Genomic DNA, 23,369 nt, shown 5'->3' with positions numbered 1-23,369 from the left:
ACACAAACTTAATATGCCATCTAAAATGTATCATTACTTATGCAACTTTTTCACTTATGCCTTTCATTTTCTACACATTTAACCGACAGGTATAGAAAAGTTCAAAGGTCAGTATTTTCACAGCAGAGAGTGCAAGTTCCCAGACGGATTCAAGGGAAAACGTGTGATAATCGTTGGAATGGGAAATTCAGGAGCCGACCTGGCTGTGGAGATAAGTCACACAGCGGACACGGTAAGAATGTGTACTTTTATATCTTGTGTAACAAGATCACTGCCTTAGCAGCATTTCCTAATGAATAATTGTTTGCACTGGATGTGGTCTCTATTAATTAAACATGTTCCAGGTCATGTTTTCAATATTCTCAGGTGTAAATTACCTAGCAATTTCAGTGGCATCCAGTGTTTTAAATAGGCAGGGACTGTAATGAGTGACTGCATTTCTTTAATTTTAAAGAGATAGTACCTTCATTTCTAAATGGGCATTCACATCTTTTATTCGGAGACTAAGGACACATCTTAGTAGTACACAGGTGCTTTGGAGCAACGAGCACATACACTACAATAAGTTAATTTCAACCACTGATGAAATGACATGACAGGAACATCCATCACGTGTCTTGACGTCTGCAATCTCATGAAGATACGTAATTAGAAGTGACATCCCTGGATCAGTAAATGCTTAAAATACCCAAAATAAATTATAGAACACTTTAGTAATGTAGGTCCACAAATCATTAAACTGTGGAGTGAATTCATGCTTGCACTTCAGTGCCACTGAATGGGGAAGAACTGGTTTAGACTGCATATTGGCCAGGAGGAAGGGGACGATACGGAACAGCTGAGATCCTCCATCCAGCTGAATGATAGTACAGACCTATCAGCTCCTTTCAGCTAATTTAGAAACCCCTGGGACTGGAGGGACGAGGCAGACTGTGAGTGGGTCTGTTTAAAGATTGACTGAAGGCTAGGGATCCATTGAGAGTTCCAGTTCTTGCAGGCTGCTCTCTAAAAAGATGTTATACTAGAAAAAATATTTACCAGAGATGTGAGGAGGAAAATGCCATCAGTGTAGGCATGTTCTGTTGTGGGGTCTTCATATTCATGGCTCTCGTTAGTAAGAGAAAAATAGCACAATTGTAAGAAAGGGCAAGCATAATCAGATATACATTATAAGGAATACCAGTTTCAGGACCTAACAAGCTCTAGGGTAGATGTTATGAATATTTGTTTAGTGCACAACACATCCGGGAGGGTATTTTGACACTAAAGCAGCAGTAGTATGGGCAAAGCAAGGGTCAGGGCTAGGTGAAGAGCCAGGTCTTCAGTTTCTTGCGGAAATGAGGAAGAGGGTCTGATGTGCAGGGGCATGTCATTCCAGGCTTTGGAAATGAGGTATCAGTAGTCAGTAGTCTAGTTCTGTGTATGCAAGGTGGGTGTGTTATTAGGATTCTGGGTGAGCCTGGTTGGTTTTTGAATTTTATACGGTTGTTGAGGTATGTGGGGTCCATGTTTGCAAGGCTTTGTATGTATGCGTGAGGAGTTTTAAGAACGCTTGTTTGTGGAGTTGGAGCCAATAGAGTTCTTTGAGGTGCAGGGTTACGTGAGTGCAGGATGAAAGGTTGTGAGTAAGCCTGGCTGCTGGGTTTTTATGGTCTGGAATCTTGTGGTTACCATGGAGGATGCCACGCTACGGAGCCAGCTCTAATTCATTTTTTAAATATCAGGAATTTCAATATAGGACTGAATATTGGACACAGGAGCACCCTTGCTACAGCTTCCCTGAATATATACAAAAGACAGAGAATTTGTAAGGCAATCTGAAACCAAGCTGGATGCCATTGGGGAGAGATTTAAAACACTTGTTAAAGACAAAAAATCATTATCTTTTCTGCCCTGAAGAAGTCTGTGAAGGACGAAACGCGTTGGCTACGGCTACAGTCTTTTATTTGAAGAAAAATAAAGAAATAAATAATGAACTGCAAATAACACTGAATTGCTGTCTTCATCGACTCAAAAAAACTGTTATTATTGTTGAGATATTTGAATGTATTCATAATTAGTGTGCGGACCATTGTGTGTTATGAAGTTGTGAGAAATACTTTTTGTCTTAGGAGATTTAGGGGCTTGTGAATCTCCGGTCTGCGGCACCTAAAAAAAATAAAACTTTTTACTAAGCAGTACTCAGGATAGGTGCAAATTGTGCTTGACCCCATTCCCGGTTCTCTTTTGCAATTGGAATCTTGTGGTTAGTTGAGCCTTGATTCCATTATAGAGTGAGTTGCCATAGTCTTTCTTGCTGGTGATGAGGGCCTAGGAGACTGTACTATGAAGACTGGTGAAGAGCCATTTGAATATCTTATTGAACATCTTGAGTGCGTGGAAGCAATACACAGAGACTGCATTAAATTGGCATATCATAGTGAGTTAGTTGTCAATTACTATTCTAAGGTTCTTTGAGCGGATTGTGAGGAGGGATGTGGGCCCAAGGCAGTGATGAGCTCTTGCTCCATCAGGGAATGGATAGCAAACCTCTGCACCTTAGAAATAGAAAATGTAGCAGCAGAAGCAATTCAACAGACACCGCAAACAAACACTCAGACTTAGAGACAGCCCTGCTAAACACTACCTAAGAACCTGAGGGAACAGAAGTGGAAAGAAAATATCACAGTGGAGGAAAGTATAGCTGGCTGATGTACTACATGACAAGCAAAGCAATTCTACAAGTACAAATATTGCTGTAATGCAGCTCAATTACTAAGCTAAGGGGTTTAAGTACTTGTGCTGCCTATAACAACCTGGAAGTGAACCCCTAACCCGGAAGTGAGTGCTTCCAATCTTGTTGGCAGTCTAGACCCTCTTCATAACCACCATGGCCCAGTCTTCCAGAGTTTCCTATGCTTTTCTTTGCAGAAACTGCTTGTGTATTTGAGTAGGAATGGTGAGCACAATATACTCTGCTTCCTTTTCTGTTATGCAAAGTTTGTTCCCTGAGTTCTGACAGCCAGAAGCGAGCATGGTGGGTCAGACTGATAATCATTTTCCTGCCCTGCCTCCTAACCCTGTATTACCTTTTTAGAAATCTAGTTATTATAGCTTTAATCTAAATGTAGTTATTCCAGCGGCATGTGAGTACATGTGAGGGCAGTAAAAGGGGGCACAAGGACTGGAAGGAAGGGTGTACTCACTTTCACACCATTGTCAGGCCACATTGGGCCTTCATTCGCCATCTCACACCTGGTAAATTTTCATTGTCACTTGTTAGAATACAACATAAATGTATATTAAATATGATCATTGGTTTTTTAATTCAATGCAAATCAGTCCATGAAATTTGTATGATGAATAGTCTAGACAGCATAATAAGTCTGACTCAAATTGCATGAAGATTCTGATTCAACATACATTCTTAGGCGTCGTCTCTTATGAGTAATGTGACTCATTTCTAGTATACCCTACTTTTATCACTGAAAAGAAAGATTGATTATACATCCTTGATAAAATACCAAAACCTACCTAACTTAAAAGCAAATTGCCCTCAGGTTTGCAATTGGCACACAAACATTGAGTACTCATTTCAAGAATTTCTAACATTCCATAAAGCGCAGACATAATGCATGCAAAAGGGCTGAAAATATTACCTGCATTCTTACTTCGTGACATGGCAAATTACCTTAAATAAAATTGCAGACATTTATGATGATTAATAATGTTGAACAAACTTAAAACCATTGGAAAAATAAATTAGATTCTCTTTGCCAATGCTTGTTATTTGCAGATATTGGTTTTACCAATGCAGTACATGCATTAGCAAAGCCAATACCTGTGAACCACCATCTTGGATTATTATTTTTTATACTTTAAAAGATGGTTCCCATGTTTTGAAAAGATACTACATGGTGGTCACCTTTAAAGTATAGACATTTACATTCCAATATTGCTAAACTATATTTTCTAATCAATTTTCAGAACTCAAAAGAAGGTTGCCACATTGCATCCCACAAAGTGTGGCCAACTAGAAAGTAACCATCCAATATGTCCAGCTGCTGCTATTCACTGTAAACTTGCATTGCAAGCACTGGCAAACCAATTGCTCTTGCTGGCCATCTTGCATCCTTATATCCAGTATTCCAAAATCGCCACCACATTGTGTTAACACGCAACAGGAAAGCCATCTTAGAAGTATAGAAAATACCATTCCAAGGAGGCTGGCCTCTACTTTTGGCTTTACTATTACAATTGTACATAAAGCCAATGGCACAACTTAGGAAGCAGAATGGCTGATGGAGAGAGAAAGGCACTGGACCACAGCCGCAATTATTGAAGCAGAAGAGAAGAATACGGAGAGAGGTTGGGGGGAGTTTTGACGAGGTGAGAGGGGATGTAGAGAGAGTTGGGTGGAGCGAAAAAGAGGCAGCATGGAGAGGGAAAGTGCCAAATCACCAATATCATACAAAAATCACAAAGAAAAATAACTCCCTTATGTTTGAAGTTTTTTGTACCATTCAAAACTAGACATGAAACCTAAATATTCCAAGAGTAGGCAAGTACAGGAATATGTAGGAAAGTTATTGATCATGGAATTGAAATAGAGGAGAAACTATTAATTTGGGAACATGGGGAAGACCTAAACCCCATTATAAGTATATGTAAAAGTATAAAAAAGAGATTGGTAGATTGCTTTAATTGATCTCATCCACTATTAATTAGTTGGTATGCATTCAGTCCATCATTTTCACCCACTGTGCTACTTCATAAATATGCAACTTGGACTTTGTCCTGCTGTAATAGGACTATCTGTACCTCATTGGTGGCTCTAATTAGTCTGGGGTTTCTTGTATTACCTCCTATTGGAGACATCATCTATCAGTTTGGGTTGGAGTGTTACATTGGAGCAGAATCATGTCCGATTTTAATATGACTGATGCCTGCCTGGAGTGCACACTAGGCAAAAAGAATGTGTAGGAGTGCACAATGTTTATGAGTTAAGTAACATAAACTTCCCTGGGATTAATTGTTGCATTTCTCCTAATGACAACCAAGCCCCTTGTCTTATAAAGTCCAATAAAGTGGTGAACCCAACTTGCTCCCATTGATAAACAATATCTGATCCGATATTAATTCTCATAAAAATTAGAGCGTTCCTTAAAGGAGTTCTAGAATTAAACTGCGGAAGGGAATATTTTTTTAGAAGAGCATCTCGACGTTTAAAAAACCAATACATTATCTTATATCGAGTCAGTTTGGGTGATTTAGGAATGTGCAAAGGAACAGGGGGTTGAGCCTCTTGGCTAATTTTATCCAAAAAAAAATTAACAAATAAACTTGGATTCTGCTTTTCTGATTTAAATCGTTCTAAATACTGAGCAAAATATGCACTGTAATAATCTCTAAGATTAGGAAGAGATAGACCTCCTAGCTCAGTATCTACATAAAGTATCTTAATTGCTATCCTAGGGCGTTTTTTAGCCCATATGAAATTCGAAAATAGGGATTCTACTTTGGAGAAAAGACTACCGGGTAGAAAACATGGGACTGCTGAAAATAAAAAGTTAAATAGTGGTAAAACAGACATCTTTATCAGTGCCACCCGTCCCATAATAGAGAGTGGTAGTGAGCCCCATCTAGTAAATAAAGATTGGACTTTTCGTACAAGTGGGTCAAAATTCAACGTATATAACTCAGAAACCAAGGTAGAAAACATAACCCCTAAGTATCGTTTTGGTCTTGGATTGATACAGCCAGCTAAATCCGCGTGTAAAACTACCTCCCCTCCTCCACATACTAAAATTTCAGTTTTTTTTTTATTAATTCGGTATCCTCCTAGAGCCTCAAATTCTTCGAAGAGCTGCAAAACAGCAGTTTGAGAATGGATATCCGTCTTAATTATCAACATAATGTCGTCAGCATAGAGTTTAATTTTTGCCATCGATGTAATAGGTGGAGGGATATTTACAGATTCGCGGATAGCAATGGCTAGTGGTTCAATAAAAAAAGCAAAAAGGATAGGGAATAAAGGGCAACCCTGTCTGGTGCCCCTTTCAACCGACACTGCGCCCACCATAACAGAATTTATAATTATATTTGCTCTGGCACCCGTGTACAAATTTTTAATTAAACTAATAATTTGTGCAGGAATACCAAAGTATTTTAAAATAACAAATAAAGTTGACCAAACTACTAAATCAAAAGCCTTCTCCGCATCTAATAATAAAATTAAAGCCGGGACTTTTTTAACTTGAAAATAATCTAACGCTTCTGTAAGAAAATGAGTATTAGTTGCTAATTGCCGGCCTGCAACAAAACCATTCTGATCTGGATGGATAAGATCTGTTGCCATTGAATTAAAACGTATTGCTAATAATTTCGTTAGGATCTTATAGTCGGTATTGAGTAGTGTAATAGGTCGGTATGAGTTAGGGTCTTTTGGATCTTTACCTTTTTTAGGAAAACTAACAACGGTCCCCTCCCCAAAAGAATCTGGAACTTGACCACCCATTAACATATAGTTGAGTAATTGCAATAATAAATCAGAGAGCGGAGAAAATAAACTCTTAAAAAATTCGGCCGGGAAACCATCCGGGCCACAAGCTTTACCAATTGGTAGGTTTTTAACCACTAGTTCTACTTCCGATTTAGTAAATAACTGTTGCATTGAATCACTATCTATCTGAGCTAGAGAGGGCATATTATGCTTGGTTAAAAAAATGTTAAGCCTAGAGTGATCTATAATTTGCTGCTGACTATATATCTGTTTATAGTGAGACAGCATAATGGTTCCAATAGCGTCCGTCTGTGAAACTTCAGTTTGAGTAACAGGACATTTTAAAGAATGAATTAATTTTGCGGCGGCTTGCTCTTTTGCTTGCCAGGCAAGGAGCTTCCCGGAAAAATTACTCTCCTCATAAACCCTCTGAGAATTAATTAAGAATTGCTGTTCACTCTGAGAAAAAAGGAGCGTATTTAGTTCCCGTTTAACCTCGTTTAGTTCTTTTTGCACATCGCTCGAAGGGTTCACTTGACGCCGAAGAGTGAGTGAGTGGATTTTTTGATAAAGTAAGGTTTTAGTTTGTTTAAGAATACGCCATTCTTCTGCATCCTTACCAATTATGATCCCACGAATAAATGCTTTTAGTGAATCCCAAACAATATGGAGTGGAGCTGTCTGTAGATTGCGAGCTATAAACTCAGAGATTTCTAATTCTAAAAAAGAAACCCAATTACTATCCTGTAAATGCGTTTTATTAAATATCCATCTTTTTAATGATTTCATCTCTTCACCTACTTCAAATTCAATTAGCAGCATTGCGTGGTCTGAAAAACCATTATGAAGACATTTTTGATAGGAAAATGTTAATAACCTTGAAGCTAGAAAAAAATCTAATCGCGATGATGATTTATGTCTCCCAGACCAACACGTAAATTCTCTTTTAAGTGGAAATTTAAGACGCCACGGGTCACAGAGATCCAATAAAGCTATATTTTGCATAATGGATCTTCTTGATTTTGGTTTCGATTGTTTTCTTGGCCTACTGGTGGAATCTAATTTTAAATCTATAAGGATATTAAAATCCCCACCTATCACTATGTCCCCCCTAACTAATAATAAGGATTGAAATAACTCATCATAAATTGGGGCGCGATCTTCCACTGGTGCGTAAAAACTAACAAATGTAAATGGTCTTTTCCTGCCTTTTATTAGGCATGTAACCCAGCACCACCGTCCAGTCCCCCCATCTTCATACTGTACAATTTCTGCGTCTAAATTCTGATTAAGAAAGATAGCAACCCCGCTTTTAGACTCTTGGGAACATGAAAAACCTCTATAACCCGACCATGTTTTAAACATAGAAAAAGAGTTAATTTTAGCCGCAGCTATATGAGTCTCTTGGAGCAAAACGACAGCTGGTCGTTCTAACTTGACCCAGTGCTCAATTGCTCGCATTTTTTTTTTATTGTTCAGCCCATTGACGTTAAAAGAGATCACTCTAAGCCCCCCAATAGACATATATATAATTCAATGATAACTCAAAAAAACATGCATTTTTCCAACTTATTTTTCCATCAAAATCCAACAAAAACTTCAATTTTTTTTCTTTTTTTTCCCCACCCCCCACCCCACAACCCTTCTCAGGTGCTCCCCTCCAGCACCATGTCCTGTGGCCTTGCCCATCACCTTCACCCCACGCTGGCCACCTGACACTCATCCCTTCCACGGAGGCGCCTTGTTGTTGCGCCTCTAACTCTGTGACCTCCCTGTTCCTCCCCTTCCCTCCCCCTCGCCTTTACATTAACTCTGCAGTTGATTAAGCATCTCGCGTGCCTCATCAACGTCCGTAAACAAATAGAATTTGCCTTTTATCAGGACTTTTAGCTTTGCCTGTTGTGCCATTGAAGCTTGGACACCTTTTTCTTTAAATAATTGTAAAATTTTTACAAAGTCTTTTCTCCGTCTTGCTGCGGCCGCTGACATATCGGAGAAAATCCGGCATTTTGTAGTAGGATTTGCATGGAACTGTCTCTGCTTAAAGGCTTGCGATAGAATAGATTCTTTGACCCTTACATCAGCAAAGTTGACGATAATTGTCCGAGGAAAAGAAGAATTAAGGAATGGACGAGCTGGAACTCGATGTGCACGAGTAATTGTTAAATCACCCTTAAAGTCCGGGATTACCTCTCGCATAAAGAAGGAAGAAATCCATTGCACCATATCGGATCCTTCGATATTTTCTGGCACACCTACCACTCAAAGGTTTGACCTTCTATTATAGTTCTCCAACTCATCCAGTTTGATTTCAAAGGCCTTGGAGGATTTAGAGATAGTAAATACCTCTTTTTGGATCGTGGTCATATTATCCTCCAGCCCTGAAATTCTAGATTCGGACTCTTGAAATCTATTTGTGAAAGAAGTCATTGAGTCTTCAATTTTATCCAAACGATTACTGATTACTTCAAGCTCTGTCTTTTGAAATTGCTTCATTTCTCTTATTTCTCCTAGAATCATATTTAACATGTCTTTCACCGAGAACTGCGAGTCATCAGTAATCTTAGTGTCCATCTTCAAAATCGGACTCTGAGCCACTTCATATACTATCGCATCATCCCTTAAATCTTCCTTTAAATCTGATCTGGATTGTGACTTAATTGACAAACCAGCGGAAGGGACAGTCGTGGTTGAGACTCCACTTTTATTCAAGAAAACAGTTTTTGCATCTGTGGATGAAGAGTCTATTGAATTAACCACATTACTAACAGATGTCGCAAAGTCTCTAAGAATTGAGCGAGGTTGGGGTTAGGGACTCTGTTGGAAATGCCCCAATCTCAACTATATTCGTATTTGCATTATTAACTTGTCCTGTGCCCTTTCGCTCGAATAACGGAAATTGTTTAGAAACTTTAGAGACTTTAGGGGTAGAAATTACCAAAGCATCTTTAGCAGTAGAAATCACCAGGGCATCTTTGGAAGCCAGCGGATCACATAAAAATATAGATTGCACCTCTTGCACCAGTCCTGGCTTAACCGCCGAGCTTAAAAGGGCTGTATCTGCCCTGACCACAGGTAACTCTGAGACCTCCATCAGCTCTTTCCCCTGCTTCCCTTCACTGGTAGCACAGGTACCGAGATCTTGCTGTTGAGCCTGTGTTATATTCACACTTAGAAGATTATTTTCACCTTCTCCAGAGCTCTCCGAATTTTCAGCTGAAGAGTTCTCCCTCTCTGCCGCTGATCCTGCCAGTTTAGCTTTCTCAGATTTCAATTGTTGACGCTTTTTCAACGCCCTGGTCCTAGCCGTCAATTGTTTGCCCATAATCAGATTACAAGGCGAAGTACTCTCTCCTCAAAGTCAGTAATCTCCAGTCTTTAAATTGAGCAAACTCGTAGTCTTAGTAGGCTGAAAGAACCTGAGTGTCAAAAATTATAAGGCAATATATCTCGATATCTCTTGCTGTCCGCGGAGCCCACTTATTTATTGCCTTGACCCAGCACTGCTTTCACCAGAAAGCAATTAAAAAGCAAAAAAAATTTCCAAAAAAAAGGGGTCCAGTACACTCTAGGGTGCTAAGAATGCTGGGACCTGTGGTTTTGTCTTCTTCGCCACGTTTTTATAATCAGCAGCGAGTAAATCCACAGTCTTATCAATCTTTTACCAGCAATAGAAGAACCACAGTCTTATCTGTCTTCACCCCTTGTTTCCGGGTGTTCAAATTCTTACCCAGTGTGCCTCTTAAAGAACATTTTGAACGTGCTGCCGTTTATTACACCACTGGAACCAGGTTTGGGTCTGGCAGCTGTGCTGTGCTCAGAGTTCTCCCTTTAGATGAAATGCTATGAAGCACTACAAGCACTTCTGCAGCCTCCGGTAGTTAAGGGGAATGTATCCTCAGCGAAACAACAGCATGTGTCCTCAGTGAAATAAACAGCACACGCCTCCCAGGTGGCTCCGCAGCAAGCGTGCGTGTACTTTTCCAAGGCGATTAGCGATCCACGTCCTTGACTTCCCCGGCAGCAGTGTCTGTTTGCTCAATTAACCGTGTGATGACAGTGGACTCATGTCAGAAATCCCAGCGCGCAGCTTGCACACCGATCAGGCAGAGTTCAGGCAGATTTCACATTTGTTTTTGTTTTTTTTAAACGTATTATAGCGCACTGATCAATTTTCCTCAAGGTGCTTGCTCAAAAGTTGATATGTACAAGAAAAGTGGAGACAGGGTGTATACACCCACACTACACCCACACTACGGCCGTTTCCAAATTGAATGCAATTTCAGTGTCAATGCCTGTAGCAGTAGTAAATCAAAGCAACAGGCAGGCAGCAAATGAAGAGATACTTGAAGCGAGCACAGCGTTATTGCGCAGCCGAGGTTGTTCTATCCGGACACATTGTATCTCTCGTCAAAAACAGTGTCCATTGGAATTAAAGCGCCGCTCACCTCGCTCCATTTGCATTTCTTTATAAAGCCGTTTTTCAATTGCGGAAGGCTTCTGTCCGCCGTAGAGGCTTAATCACCCTCAGCAATTTCAGGTACTCCTTAGAAACCACGGAGGCACTCAGCACGGCACGCCGAAGCAGCAGCAGCATACGCCATTGACCTCGAGGCGGGGGAGGAGTCAGGAACCGGAGCTCAGGCTACGTGGAGGCGTGGAGCTCCACCGTCGTAGTGCACAATGTTTATTAAAAACCTTTAACCAAAATTATTCTCAGCTAGCTTGCTTGTTGATCAATCTGTCTTACAAAAGTGTAATTCAAATTACCTGTACCAAGTCCTGCTTAATTCTAAAAATAAAATACAACAAAGCAAAAACTTGTGATACAAACAATTGTCTTTGAGTGTGTGACATCATTTCTTGCTTGAGTGTGTACAATAAATGTTTAACACTACCCTCTGATAAAGCCCACACTACCACAAATAGAGTGTACAGTATTATCTACTTTTACCTCTGTAAGTCTTTAGGGATCCACTGGACACTGTACACATTATACTTTACTTTGAATGGTATATACATAGCCAGCTTCCGACAGGGTGGGCCCCCTGGGGTCTTTAATGGTCAGGGGGGGGGGCAAGGGCCCCCTCACCTTATTGAATATGGCCCCAGAGGTGGGCTCCCCAGGGACTATAATTGAACAATGTGGCCTGGGCAGATTTATTTTCCGATGCCCTGGATCACAGCAATTTTAAACTATTTTTTGGGGTTTGTTTTTGGCCCAAGGTGGGCTCCCTCTGGACCCCCTCCAATAGGGCCTAGGGTGTCATTTAATCCCTACACTACCCCCTTATATTATTATTATTTTTGTTTTTACTCCAGGACAGGGTACCAAGTCCTTGGGTTCTGTAATGGCTGGCAGCAAAGCTTATTTGACATGCGGGAGGGTCGCTTTTTAAAAGGACAAAGCGAACGTCCAGGGACAGCATAGAACACCAATTTGAAAGTGTTCCCCATTCTCTGCTACAAGGAAACAAATTCTGCGGTAGATAGAACTATCCTCCCAAGATCACACTGCTGAATAGGAAAGCCGGGATTATGAAAACAGAGCCATCTCGGTTTAGACACCGCAGGTTGGCCAATAAACTACACAACCTTCGACTATACACCAACCCTGTCTGTGGGACAGCAGGAGCAAGGGCAGGTATGCGTGTCCCCTTTTGTGCCGGGCAGCCACGGACTGAGCGCAACCCTCCCTCCCTGTCCTCCTCGCGGTTCCAGCACGCCAGTTCCTGGAACTAGGCCAGATACCAGCTCAAACTGGCTTCAAATAGATTTGTAAGTTATCCGAGATGAAGTGCCCGTGTTGTGTTTGTATAGCTTGGGTTCCATGCAAGGAAACTGGGTTGGTGTTAAAGGTACACGTAGCACTAGAAATGTAAAAAACTCTGGGGTATATTCACAAGGGCATGTGATAACTATCACATCTGAAATCACAGGGAAATGTAACATGACAATGTACAAGTACAGCCTGTAACCTGCAAATATGTTTTATTCACACATGCAGTGCATTTGGACATCTTTTACTGTCGCATGATTGCCATGGATGGTCACAATGTGACGTGCTTATGAGAAGTAAGTGTCAATGATGGTATTCCTACGGGCCATTCCTGCCTCTGCTGCAGTAGGATGTGAGCCATCTGCCCCACCATCACCATCATCGGCCGGTACCTCTAGAACTGGGATCCATGGGGCCCTAGTGCGAACACAGTTGCTGTGCAACGATCAGCTTGCATACGATGTCTAGGCTTTACAGGAGCTTCCCACCTGTGCCGTCCAGGCACCTGAAACGTGGCTTCCACACGCCAAATGTGCATTTAACAATGCCCCTGGTGCGTATGTGGGCTGCATTGTACTGCCGCTGGGTGGGTGTGGCCAGGTCTCAGAGGGGTGTCATCATCCAAGGGCAGAGTGCATATCCTTAATCACCTGTGACAGTGCAGGGAGAAAAGAGTCAATACTTAGTTCAGCAGGATGTGACGGCAGGTACACCAATCTAGTGAAGCTTGTGCTGGCTGTGTGTGGGGTGAGTGCAAGTCAGCCCGCAGGGAGTAACTGATACTGACAGCTACACCAACAGACATCAGGCATTCAGGAATGCAATGTCAGAACTACAAGGGGGATGACACGAGTCGCACAGGGCTAGTGGCCCCGAATGCACAGCGGGCGACACAGGCCCACCGCCATGGGACGCTGACCTGCGGGAGACTGGGGTAGGGACATGTGGGCAGAGCAGTGCCTCAAATGTGCCATGGCTGCATTCCGCATCTCCACACGTTCAACTGGTGTGTGGCTGTGGTGCTATGAAATGTCTGTATTGGATGCAGGGGTAGGCCAGGATGACGATGGAGTGGTGTGGTCGTGTCAGGTAGGTGGTTGTGTAGTTTGACATGTTGAATGTGGTTTGGTCATGTATGCATCCCCACAGTTGTGCATTGTGCTTTGGAGGCTTTGGGATGTTGATTTGGTACTTACCAACGAGCAGTCCCGTTCCATATGTGCTATCATGGAAGCGCTGGTTGATGACGGACTGTTGGAAGATGAATGAATCATGCACACTGCCTGGGTAGTTGGCGACAACATTGGTGAAGAGTCCCCGGTGGTCCACTATTGCCTGCACATTGATGGAATGCTTGTGCTTTCTGCTGTGGTAGAGTCTGAAATACCCGCATGGGGCACTAGTGGGACCTGTGTGCAGTTGATTGTCCCCAACAGTGCCAGGAATCTGGTTATGGTGTGGAAGTCTTGCTTTGTCTCCAGCTGTTCCTGCGCAGTGTTGGTGAAGTGAAGGTACTGGAGTATGAAGCTGAGGATGGCATCCAGGACAGGTATGATGAACTTTGAGAGCGCTGGCTGTGAGACCCCTCCAACTCTGGCAGTTGTTGGTTGGAAGGTACCAGAGGCCAACAGGTGCAGCACAGCCAGCAGCTTTGTCTGTGGAGGGATGTTGGTTCTCCGCTGTGTTGGCACTGTCAACCTGTGGGCGATGATGCAAATGATGGTGGTCCTTATGAGCCTGTACTGGGCAATGACTTCCTTGGGCGTTAGGTCCGTGAGAGTGGTGCGTTTTCGGTAGGTCCGCTGTCTTTCTCTGCGCTGCCTCTGTGGTGGTCTGGCAGTGGGGCGGGTCCGGGTCCTGAGGGTGGTGGCGGTTCTGGGGGTGGTGGAGGTGGGTGCTGTGGCCCTGTTGGGGCTCCGAGCTGCACGATGTGTAGCTCTATGGCATTGTTTGTTCTTCGGGTATGGCTGTGTGCGGGGCTCCGTTGCCTACTGCAGGTAGTCGTCCGTCTTTACACCTGCTTGAGGCAGGTGTTAAATATTTGCGGCTACCGTGGCTTATCGCCTGTTTTTGGTCCGCTTCGCGGATCTGTCAGTTCGTTGTGAAAGTGGTGTTGTTTTTTCGTATGTTTCTGCCAGGGAACAACTACTGAGCATCTCATTTGGGTTAGTTGGTGGTGTCGCCGTGGTGTTAGGTTTTGTGGCTGTTATTGCTGGAATTCTGACGATGTCTGCTGTTTGCACCAGCTTTTGAATGGGGTGTTAGTTCTATCTCCACTTTTTTTTAAACTCTTTTTATTGTAATCAGCTTTATCAAGGCATTGTTCTTCCAGATGATACTTGTACATCAATAAAAACCCCAGCATTATACATTTCCAGTACATTATTACAGATTTACACAATACATCAAGGTCATGTCCAACACCCCATCTGTCCCACACCTCTTCCCTCCTAGAGGTTTTCTTCCAAACCCTCATCTGTCTGATCTTGTGGTGGTTCACAGATATTGCCCCTGAACGCATTCCATGGCCCCAGATCTTGTTCCATTTCCTGGCGCAACCACGATTATTAAACACTGTTCTTTCTGTTATCATTGCCATATCCATGTCCGTGCACCATGCGGTGAGCGTCGGCACTTCTGCTGCCCCCCATTTCTGTGCAATATTGCGCTTTGCAACTATTAACCCCAGAGTGGCCCAGCTGAGTCATGAGGGTATACCCACCTCCTTCGGCGAGGCAAGTGCCTCCTGCCAGTCCGAGTCATCAATGTCACCTACGTCGCGGGACCACTTCCCTCTAAGCAATGTCATGGGGTCTGAGAGGTTGTTGATTAACTTCCGGTAAGTGAATGAAGTAGCCCGCTTATGAATGCAGTCCGTCAGGAACCTGTCCTCGAGAGGCGAGGCTTCCTGGACCTCAGTACTTGGCGGTAGGGCCGCTAACAGATCATGTTTTATCTGTGTGTATCTAAAAAGTTTGTTGGGCGCTAACTCATATTGCTGCTGGAGGTGCTCAAATGTCATAACCTCCCCCAAATGTCCCCCTCTGTGGAGCTCTATCTCCACTTTTGATGTGTTAAGGTGTAGATAAATCGGAGATAAGTCCTTGTGAATATGCCCCTCTGTCTTGTGTTTAGTTTACGTAAGGATTAGGGAGATTTAATTAAGAAAGGGGTTTGGACTCCCAACTCGCACATTTGCTTTTGCACAGACAGACTCGTTGTCATATATGAAACTGTTACACTGTTGTCGAATCGGTGCTCTCGTGTTCTTTCCACTGGAATAAATGTAAGTAAAGCATTTGTCCGTTGCTACAATCAAAGTATCAGTGAAACACACAACTTGAAATGCACTTGGCTTTGCATGTGTTGTCTGCACAAATGATTGTAGAAACACACACCAGTGCATTGTGCGCGCATGGGAGCGGTTTACAGTATCAAGAACAGCCAGCTTGAGGAAAAGTGTGCATGTTCAAGGAAAGCGCGGGCACGAGTAGACATCGTTGTGAATGCCTGCGGGCAATTCTTGAAATGGAAAAATAGAACTGCTGCAGCAGACTACCTGCTTGATTTGAGAAGTAACGTTACTCTCTAATTAAAACTATTACCTTTTTCTTGAGAAATGCAGGTACTCTCCCTCCAAAAATAAAAGAAAATGCTGGTACCGGCCTATTTAAAGCACTCTTAACTTGAATATGTTGTTTTGTTTGTTTAAAATGATACGTGTATAAAAAAAAACATGGAGGGAATAGGCAAATAACAAGCGTAGCCATGCGGCCGCGTTAGTGAAAGCGACCCTTGGAAACATTATTAGTAACAGATGGCACCCTGAGGGCCTCTGCTCGCTCCCGGAAGCTGGAGGCTGCCACACGCACGAATTTCAGAAAAGTGCAGACCGATTCCAAGAGGTCATCTCCTATACAGTGCATGCGCGCTGCGCTAGGCTCGACCTAAAAATTAAATTCCAAATGTAATATTCTGTAAACCTTAGAGAGGGACCCAAGTCACTGTGTGATAATTTCGACAGAGCAAGAGGCTTCCATTTTAAACTATTGTAATATTCTTTAGTTCAATTATGTTGGATCTGGCTTTCTCTACAGGGTCACCCCCAAATCTTCTGCTTTCTGTTTTTGTTGGCCTTAGCGCTCTGTGCACTTTACCACTGCTAACCAGTGCTAAAGTGCTTGTGCTTACTCCCTAAAACATTTTAAAATTGGCTTATACATGATGGCCATATTTAATTTACTTATAAGTCCCTCGTAAAATGGTATACCATATACCCAGGCCTGTTAAATTAAATGCTACTTGTGGGCTGCAGGTTCAAGGGGTCCACTCACTTAAATAGCCCTGTAAAGCAAGTCTCATGCCTACCATTGCAGCATGTGGGCAGTTATTTTGTTCAAATGTGTTTTATTGATTTTAAGAAAGGAAAAATACATTGCAATACTGTTGTAGTTCCACAAGGTAACTTTGCCCTGGTCTCACACAACCAAATATCCCCAGTTGGCGCTTTGTTTTTTTTGGCATTATATTTACCTCTAAACTTCAAACTCTGGTTCTACAGATTGTATTTTTGTTGTTTTGGTGTCAAATAATGTATTACATTGTACTCTATTGTTCTTAATCAATGTGGGATTTGCCTTGAGTTGTGTTTTGACTGTATTGATGTTTGAGTGCTGCATATATACTTTACACATTGCTTCAAAGTTAAGCATGACAGCTTTTGTGTCACACTACCAGATGGTTAAGCGCAAGTGAATTCAGTGACTTTTGTAGCTTACCCCGACGGGGATTGTGGTTTGTTGCTTTAGACAGGCTCTCACACTCCTCAACCAGCAACCCAATTTATGATAGATTGATTCAATTGTTCAGAATGCCTAGAGACACAGCGCTAGGATTTTTGCCGTCGTAGGTGATGTAGCATTTTGCTCCTTCTCCTTTCTGGTACTAGTGTGACATTTGGAGCATTTAGGGACAGTGCGGCACCTTAGGAAGTAGTTTAGCCTTGGTTTGTTCTCTAACCTGTCCTGCAAGAATATAAGCTGCAGAATGTATTGATTTGTTAAATAAAAACCTAGGAATAGTAACATTGTATTGCAAGGGCACAAGGCCAACATATGCCTGCTAGAGTAAGCTGGCATGAATATTCTTCATGTAAACTTTGGAAAAAAGTCCTGTATTGGAAATCAAGTCTAGGAGGAATTCTGTTAAGGTTGCAAGAAAAGTCAACTCTTTAAACTAGCCTTGAGTGATTGTATGTGTTCTACAGGTCTTCCTAAGCACCAGGAGTGGTTCCTGGGTAATGAGGCGAGTGCACGACATGGGCTACCCCTGTGATATGGTGTTCAACACCCGCTTTAAGAATTGCTTGCGGAATTCCCTGCCCACCTCCATTTCCATCTGGCTGACGAACCGTAAGATGAACTCCTGGTTTGACCATGCCAACTACGGCCTGCGCCCCCAGGACAGGTATGTTCTCTGGAGGTGTCTGTGATGTGCATCAACCCCATTATTTTGTTTCTAATGTGCCCTGTAATTTCACAACATGCTTAAGAATAATGCTTTTCAACCCGGGTTGTTTGCTTTCACTAAAAAATAGCAGTTGTACTAAAGGGTCGTTATGTGAACATAGAGCACAAAACACTGTAGAACCAATTCACAAATTGGTACTGCAGTAGCACTACTTCACATACACATAAATGTCATTGTGAATAGTCCTTTCTATTTGTACTAACTGTACATGAATATAGCCTGATTATTCCCATTTTATTGATTTGAGGTCAATTTACAAAGGCATTTAAGAGTAAGTGAGGAGGTCTCAAAGTTGCTCTTAAGTATGTATACAGTCCAGAAAATGTAAGGGGATTTATATTTCTAAATCCAGCCAAAGTCTCTTTCCATCTTTTAAGATTGCCACCCCGCCGGTTTTCTACCAGCACCACTGGTATTTTGATGTCCGGCTGGTACAAAAGCAAGCAAAATAGCCAAAAGCCGGCGTTTTAACCTTGGTCTCTGTAGACGTTAAACATCAAATGTAAAGAGGAAACACTTTTACATGAGTTCTAGAGCTTTGCTAATTATCCCTTAGTAATAATTAAAGTAAACAAAGACACATGTTATGAATGAATAAATACGATTTTGTGTACAGTACTATTTAGTATCAAGTCCAGGCCTTTGCAGGAACTTAAAAAAACAAAAATATGGGCAGTATTTTTCTCCAGGAAAGGTGGCAACCCTAATTAAGGCAAAGACAAGGAGATGATGGACAGAGCGCTGAAACTTTTCAGACACTCACCCCCAGTCACAGATCTGGGTTGAATCCATCAGTGTTCTTTAGCTCACTTCACCACCCCAGTTCAGACCCAGCCATATGCAAATCAGTCTCGACCCTGTTTCTCATGGGAACAGTCCAAACCAAACTGCTAAGCCAGGTCTTCCCTGGACTGGAAACAAGAATCCTGGGAACAGTTTTGGGGTAACACCCCTCATCTGCCAGGCTAGCTTGAATCCAGTGGCAAAGTGAGCAAGGGACCCACGTCTGGGCATACGGTTTCCCTAATTAATGGACTGTAATCCAATTCCTGCTATAGGATATTTGGAGGCAGGTGCCGAAGAGTGGGTTTGCCTGCATGTGTTCACTTTTCCTATCTCTCTGTGGAGTACCTTCATAAATGAAAATGTTTGTTGCAGTTCTAATTTTCTTTTGTTAAAACATCTTTGATTCCATCAAGATGGTGCTCAGGTGTGCCAAACTGTTGTCATATATACAGAATGGTGTCGTATCGTGTCTGCCTGACCCTCTGTTGCGACAGGGCAGGCAGGATGGGAAGGGGTGGGGGAGAAACAGGAAGTGGGTAAAGAGAGGCAGTTGGCTAAGAATAAAGACGTGCCTTTCGCAACTCCTGGCTCTGCGTCTTCTTTGAAAGGGCGAGATAGTACACTGGCGACGAGGGTGGGATAACACGGAACCCACATCACCCACGCCCGCCGTGAGACCACGGCCGGAGATCAGAGAGCCGGCAGCACCGCGAACAAAAAGCGTGAAAGGGCGCGAAAACCGCGGAGAAGACCCGCGCGCCACCGGAGTGCTGCCCAGCAGGAGCGCTGCTTACCAAGTGTAGCCCAAGCCCACGAGGTCAGCGTTGGAGCCCAGATCTCACCAAAATCGAGTGAGTCTCAACAAACACGTGTGGAAAGTGTGAAAACGACCGGGAGCTCACCCTCTCTGTGAATGACACTGAATGAGCGAGGGTGTGCCTGAATCCCATACAAAGACTAAAAATATTGAAGTCTGGGACCCCTGCAATAGAAGAGGGAGATAATATTAAAATCAGTGTGAGAAGAATTCTGTCCTGAGCGGCGGCCACCTTAAAGTCGGTGATGGATCAAGCCCTGATCTTTGGACTGGGTAAGAGTGGTCTGCTCAATTCAGACACTCTGTTCATCACCACCCCCTTTTCTGAATCACCTTAAAGTCAGGCATTGACCACAGGCCCCTTTTGGATTTTCAGTGGCAGCCATTTTGAGGTCAGGCAAGGCCTACAAATGAAGAAAACACAGAAAGAACTGAACCTAAGTAATAATTGATCAGAGGAAGCAACCAACGGGCTCAAGACTACCACTCAGCCTGATACCTCACGACCCCCAGGCACTGGAGCGGTGGCCCAAACCCCGCAATTGCCTCAAGTAATCATGGGAGTATCCTATCTGCTCCCGCCAGATCCACTGGAGCTGACCTCCAGAAATAGTATGGAACCTAAGTGGAAGAGCTGGGCGGAAGACTTTGAAGATTTTATGACTGGATCCCAAGTGCAGGATTCCAAGCAAAAGCTAATAGCGCTGCAAAACCTAGTGGGGAAAGACATTGCGCAAATCATCAAAGAACTGCCCACTGCCAGTGCTGCCTCATATGATGACGTGAAAGGGGCCCTAGACCGGAAATTCCTACATAAACGCAATTTGGACTATGAGCGCTATACATTTAACTTCGCGTCACAAGAAAAAGACGAATCCATGGGTGACTTCATTGTGCGCATCAGGCGTTTGGCCCGACATTGTGAGTACGACACCTTCACGACAGAAGATGCGTTGCGACTACGCATAATTAAAGGCTGCCAATCCGAATCTCTACGCCGGCGCCTGTTAAAGAAACATTATACGCTGGAAGAAATAGAAGAGATGACAAGAATAAATGACCAAGCGGAAGACCACGCGAAGAAGATGGAAGCCACCAAGCCTAAAAAGAAAGAACAGGTCTTTAGGATGCAAGCCCGCACAGACATCAAACGTCGTTCGGACCACCACAAGTCAAGAAAATTCATGCAGACGAATGTCATCGCGCCATGGATCGTCATCATGTCATGAGCCGCAACCCGACAGAAGTAGCAGACCGGCATCAAGATGTTACAGGTGTGGTCAAGAATATCCACACTCGGGGCAATGCCCTGCCATTGGTCAACAATGCCACCGCTGTGGAAGAGACAATCATTTTGAAGTGGCCTGTCAAACACGGCAGTCGGAGCGAAAGACAATCACATCGCGACCGACTACGTGCCACCATGCTCGAGCGATAAAAGGAAAGGAAGGACGTTCAGACAGCTCGTCAAGATCAAGTGATCGCTCAATTAGCTCATACAAATCTAGAAGGTCAACGTCCAGAGAATCATCGCCACATACACCTGTGTCACAAGACAGTGACGAATATATATGCATGGTGTCAGATCCGGACAGATTAAAGAAATATCCCAAATTGGACATCAGAATCGGAAACCACCCAGCGAAATTCGTGTTAGACTCAGGAGCGTCTTTGAACTACATATGCACTCTTGAATACCAAAGCATGAAACCCAAACCTAAGCTAGAACCCGCAGCAGTCCGAGTCTACACCTGGATGTCCAGAAAACCGATGCCATGTCTAGGCAGGTTTAGTACGACACTAACATACAAAGATCGACAAATTGAAGCATACCTTCACATAGTCGAAGGTCCTGATGCAGCAGATTGCCTCCACAGTCTGCCAACAGCGGAACGACTCAAACTCGTAGACCTTCTCTACATGGTAGAAGACGCCCCCGACATCGTCATCAAGTTTCCGAGCCTATTCAAGGGTCTAGGAAAGCTTAACTAATTTAAAGTCAAGTTACACATCGATGAGCAAGTAACACCAGTGGCGCAGCACCACAGGAAGGTGCCATTCCATCTGCAGCAGGCAGTAGATGATGAACTACAGGAACTATTAAGGACGGACATCATTGAATGCTCCTCTGGTCCCACACCCTGGGTATCGCCGGTGGTGGTATTACCTAAAAAGGGGCAGGACAACAAAGTACACCTACGTGTGGACATGCGGGCGCCCAACACGGCCATCGAGAGGGAGAGACATCCAGGACCTCACATTAGTGACATGATCGCTCGCCTCAATGGAGCGACAGTCTTCTCAAAACTGAACCTCAATAAGGGGTACCATCAATTATAACTACATGAGAAGTCACGATACATCACAACCTTCACGACCCATCAAGGACTTTTCTGCTACAAACGCCTTAATTTCGGAATATCCTCGGCCGCCGAGATATTCCAAGAAGCCATTCAGCGAGTGATTCAAGGCATCCCAAATACTTTTAACTATAGCGATGATATCCTGGTATTCGGAAACAATCAGACCGAACATGACACAGCACTAGACAGAGTTTGCCATTTGCTGCTTAATGCCAATCTTACTTTGAATCCCGACAAGTGCGAATTTCTCAAATCAACCTTGAAATTCTATGGCCACATTTTCTCCAAGGACGGTATGAAACCTGACCCAGAGAAAGTGTCGGCCCTGGCAGATACTCCACAGCCCCAAGACGTCAGTGACTTCCGATTATTTCTAGGGATGGCAAGCTACTGCGCACGATATATCAAGGACTATGCAACAATCACTTACCCACTCAGAGAACTCACTCACCAGGGACAACCATTCCTGTGGACACAGACCTGTGATCAAGCATTCAACAAAATCAAGAAAGCTGTGAGCTCAGCCATCAACCTCGCATTTTTCGACACCAAGCGTAAAACTGAAGTGACTATTGACGCTAGCCCAGTAGGACTCGGTGCTATCCTCGCGCAATACCATGAGGACTCTGATCTACGAAACATAGTCGCCTATGCCAGTCGCAGTCTCACTGATACTGAAAAGGCATATTCGCAGCCCGAGAAAGAGAGTCTCGCTGTTGTATGGGCCTGCGAACATTTTCACCTTTTTGTATACGGGAAACACTTGACCCTCATTACTGACCATTAAGCTCTTGTCACGAGATTCGGAAACCCCAGAGCAAAAATGACCCCGCGCATCGAGAGATGGGGACTGCGCCTCCAAGACGATGTCTACACCATCGTCCATAAGCCTGGAAAATCAGAGAATCCAGCAGACTACATTTCTCGACACCCCTGTCCACATACCAAGGAAAGGAGCTCCATGGCGGAGGAGTATATTCATTTCGTCGACAACACGTGTCCTCCGACTGTACCACTGGAGGCTATCCGTGACGCATCCGTGCAAGACCCTGTCTTCCAAGACGTCATGAATTGCATACGTACCAACTCATGGAGACACCTGCAAGACGCCTCTCAAAACGGTAGCCATTACGCCCAAAAACTAGTGGTGTTCAAACACATTCAGGAAGAGTTATCCATCAGTACCGAGGGTCTACTGCTGAGAGGGGGGAGGATAGTGATCCCACAGAAACTACGACAAGGAATCATCAACCTGGCTCACGAAGGCCACAGAGGAATAGTCGCCACCAAGAAAGCACTCAGGGAACGTGTCTGGTTCCCACTACTTGACCAGATGGTGGAAAACACACTTAAGGACTGTACCCTGTGCCAGTTAGTGAGTCGTGATGAACCGCCAGCCCCACTGCAGATGTCAGAACTACCAGACGGGGTATGGCAACAAGTGGCCATCAACTTCTTCGGCCCTCTGAAATCGGGCAAGTACATCATTGTCATCATGGACGAATATTTGCGATTCCCCATCATACATCAAGTATCCTCCACCAAAGCGACGGCAGTGATACCCATCCTTGACAAGACTTTTGCAGCCTGGGGCATTCCCCTGAGAGTAAAATC

The 23,369-nt window shown here is 43.6% G+C and overlaps 1 protein-coding gene across 1 annotated transcript in view; it reads left to right on the top strand.

Moving 5' to 3' along the window:
• LOC147747821 (dimethylaniline monooxygenase [N-oxide-forming] 2-like) overlaps positions 1-23,369 on the top strand; it is a 192,122-nt gene that overhangs the window by 82,929 nt on the left and 85,824 nt on the right. Inside the window, exons 4-5 of the mRNA XM_086956234.1 lie at positions 90-232; positions 17,527-17,726. Coding sequence (XP_086812360.1) covers positions 90-232; positions 17,527-17,726 — 343 coding nt within the window. The remainder of the gene's footprint in view (positions 1-89; positions 233-17,526; positions 17,727-23,369) is intronic.

The sequence above is a fragment of the Lissotriton vulgaris genome, chromosome 1_1 (assembly GCF_964263255.1).
Source record: "Lissotriton vulgaris chromosome 1_1, aLisVul1.2, whole genome shotgun sequence".
Lineage (NCBI taxonomy): Eukaryota > Metazoa > Chordata > Amphibia > Caudata > Salamandridae > Lissotriton > Lissotriton vulgaris.
Note: the sequence above shows the minus strand (reverse complement) of the source record. Positions and strands in the feature narration are given on the sequence as shown.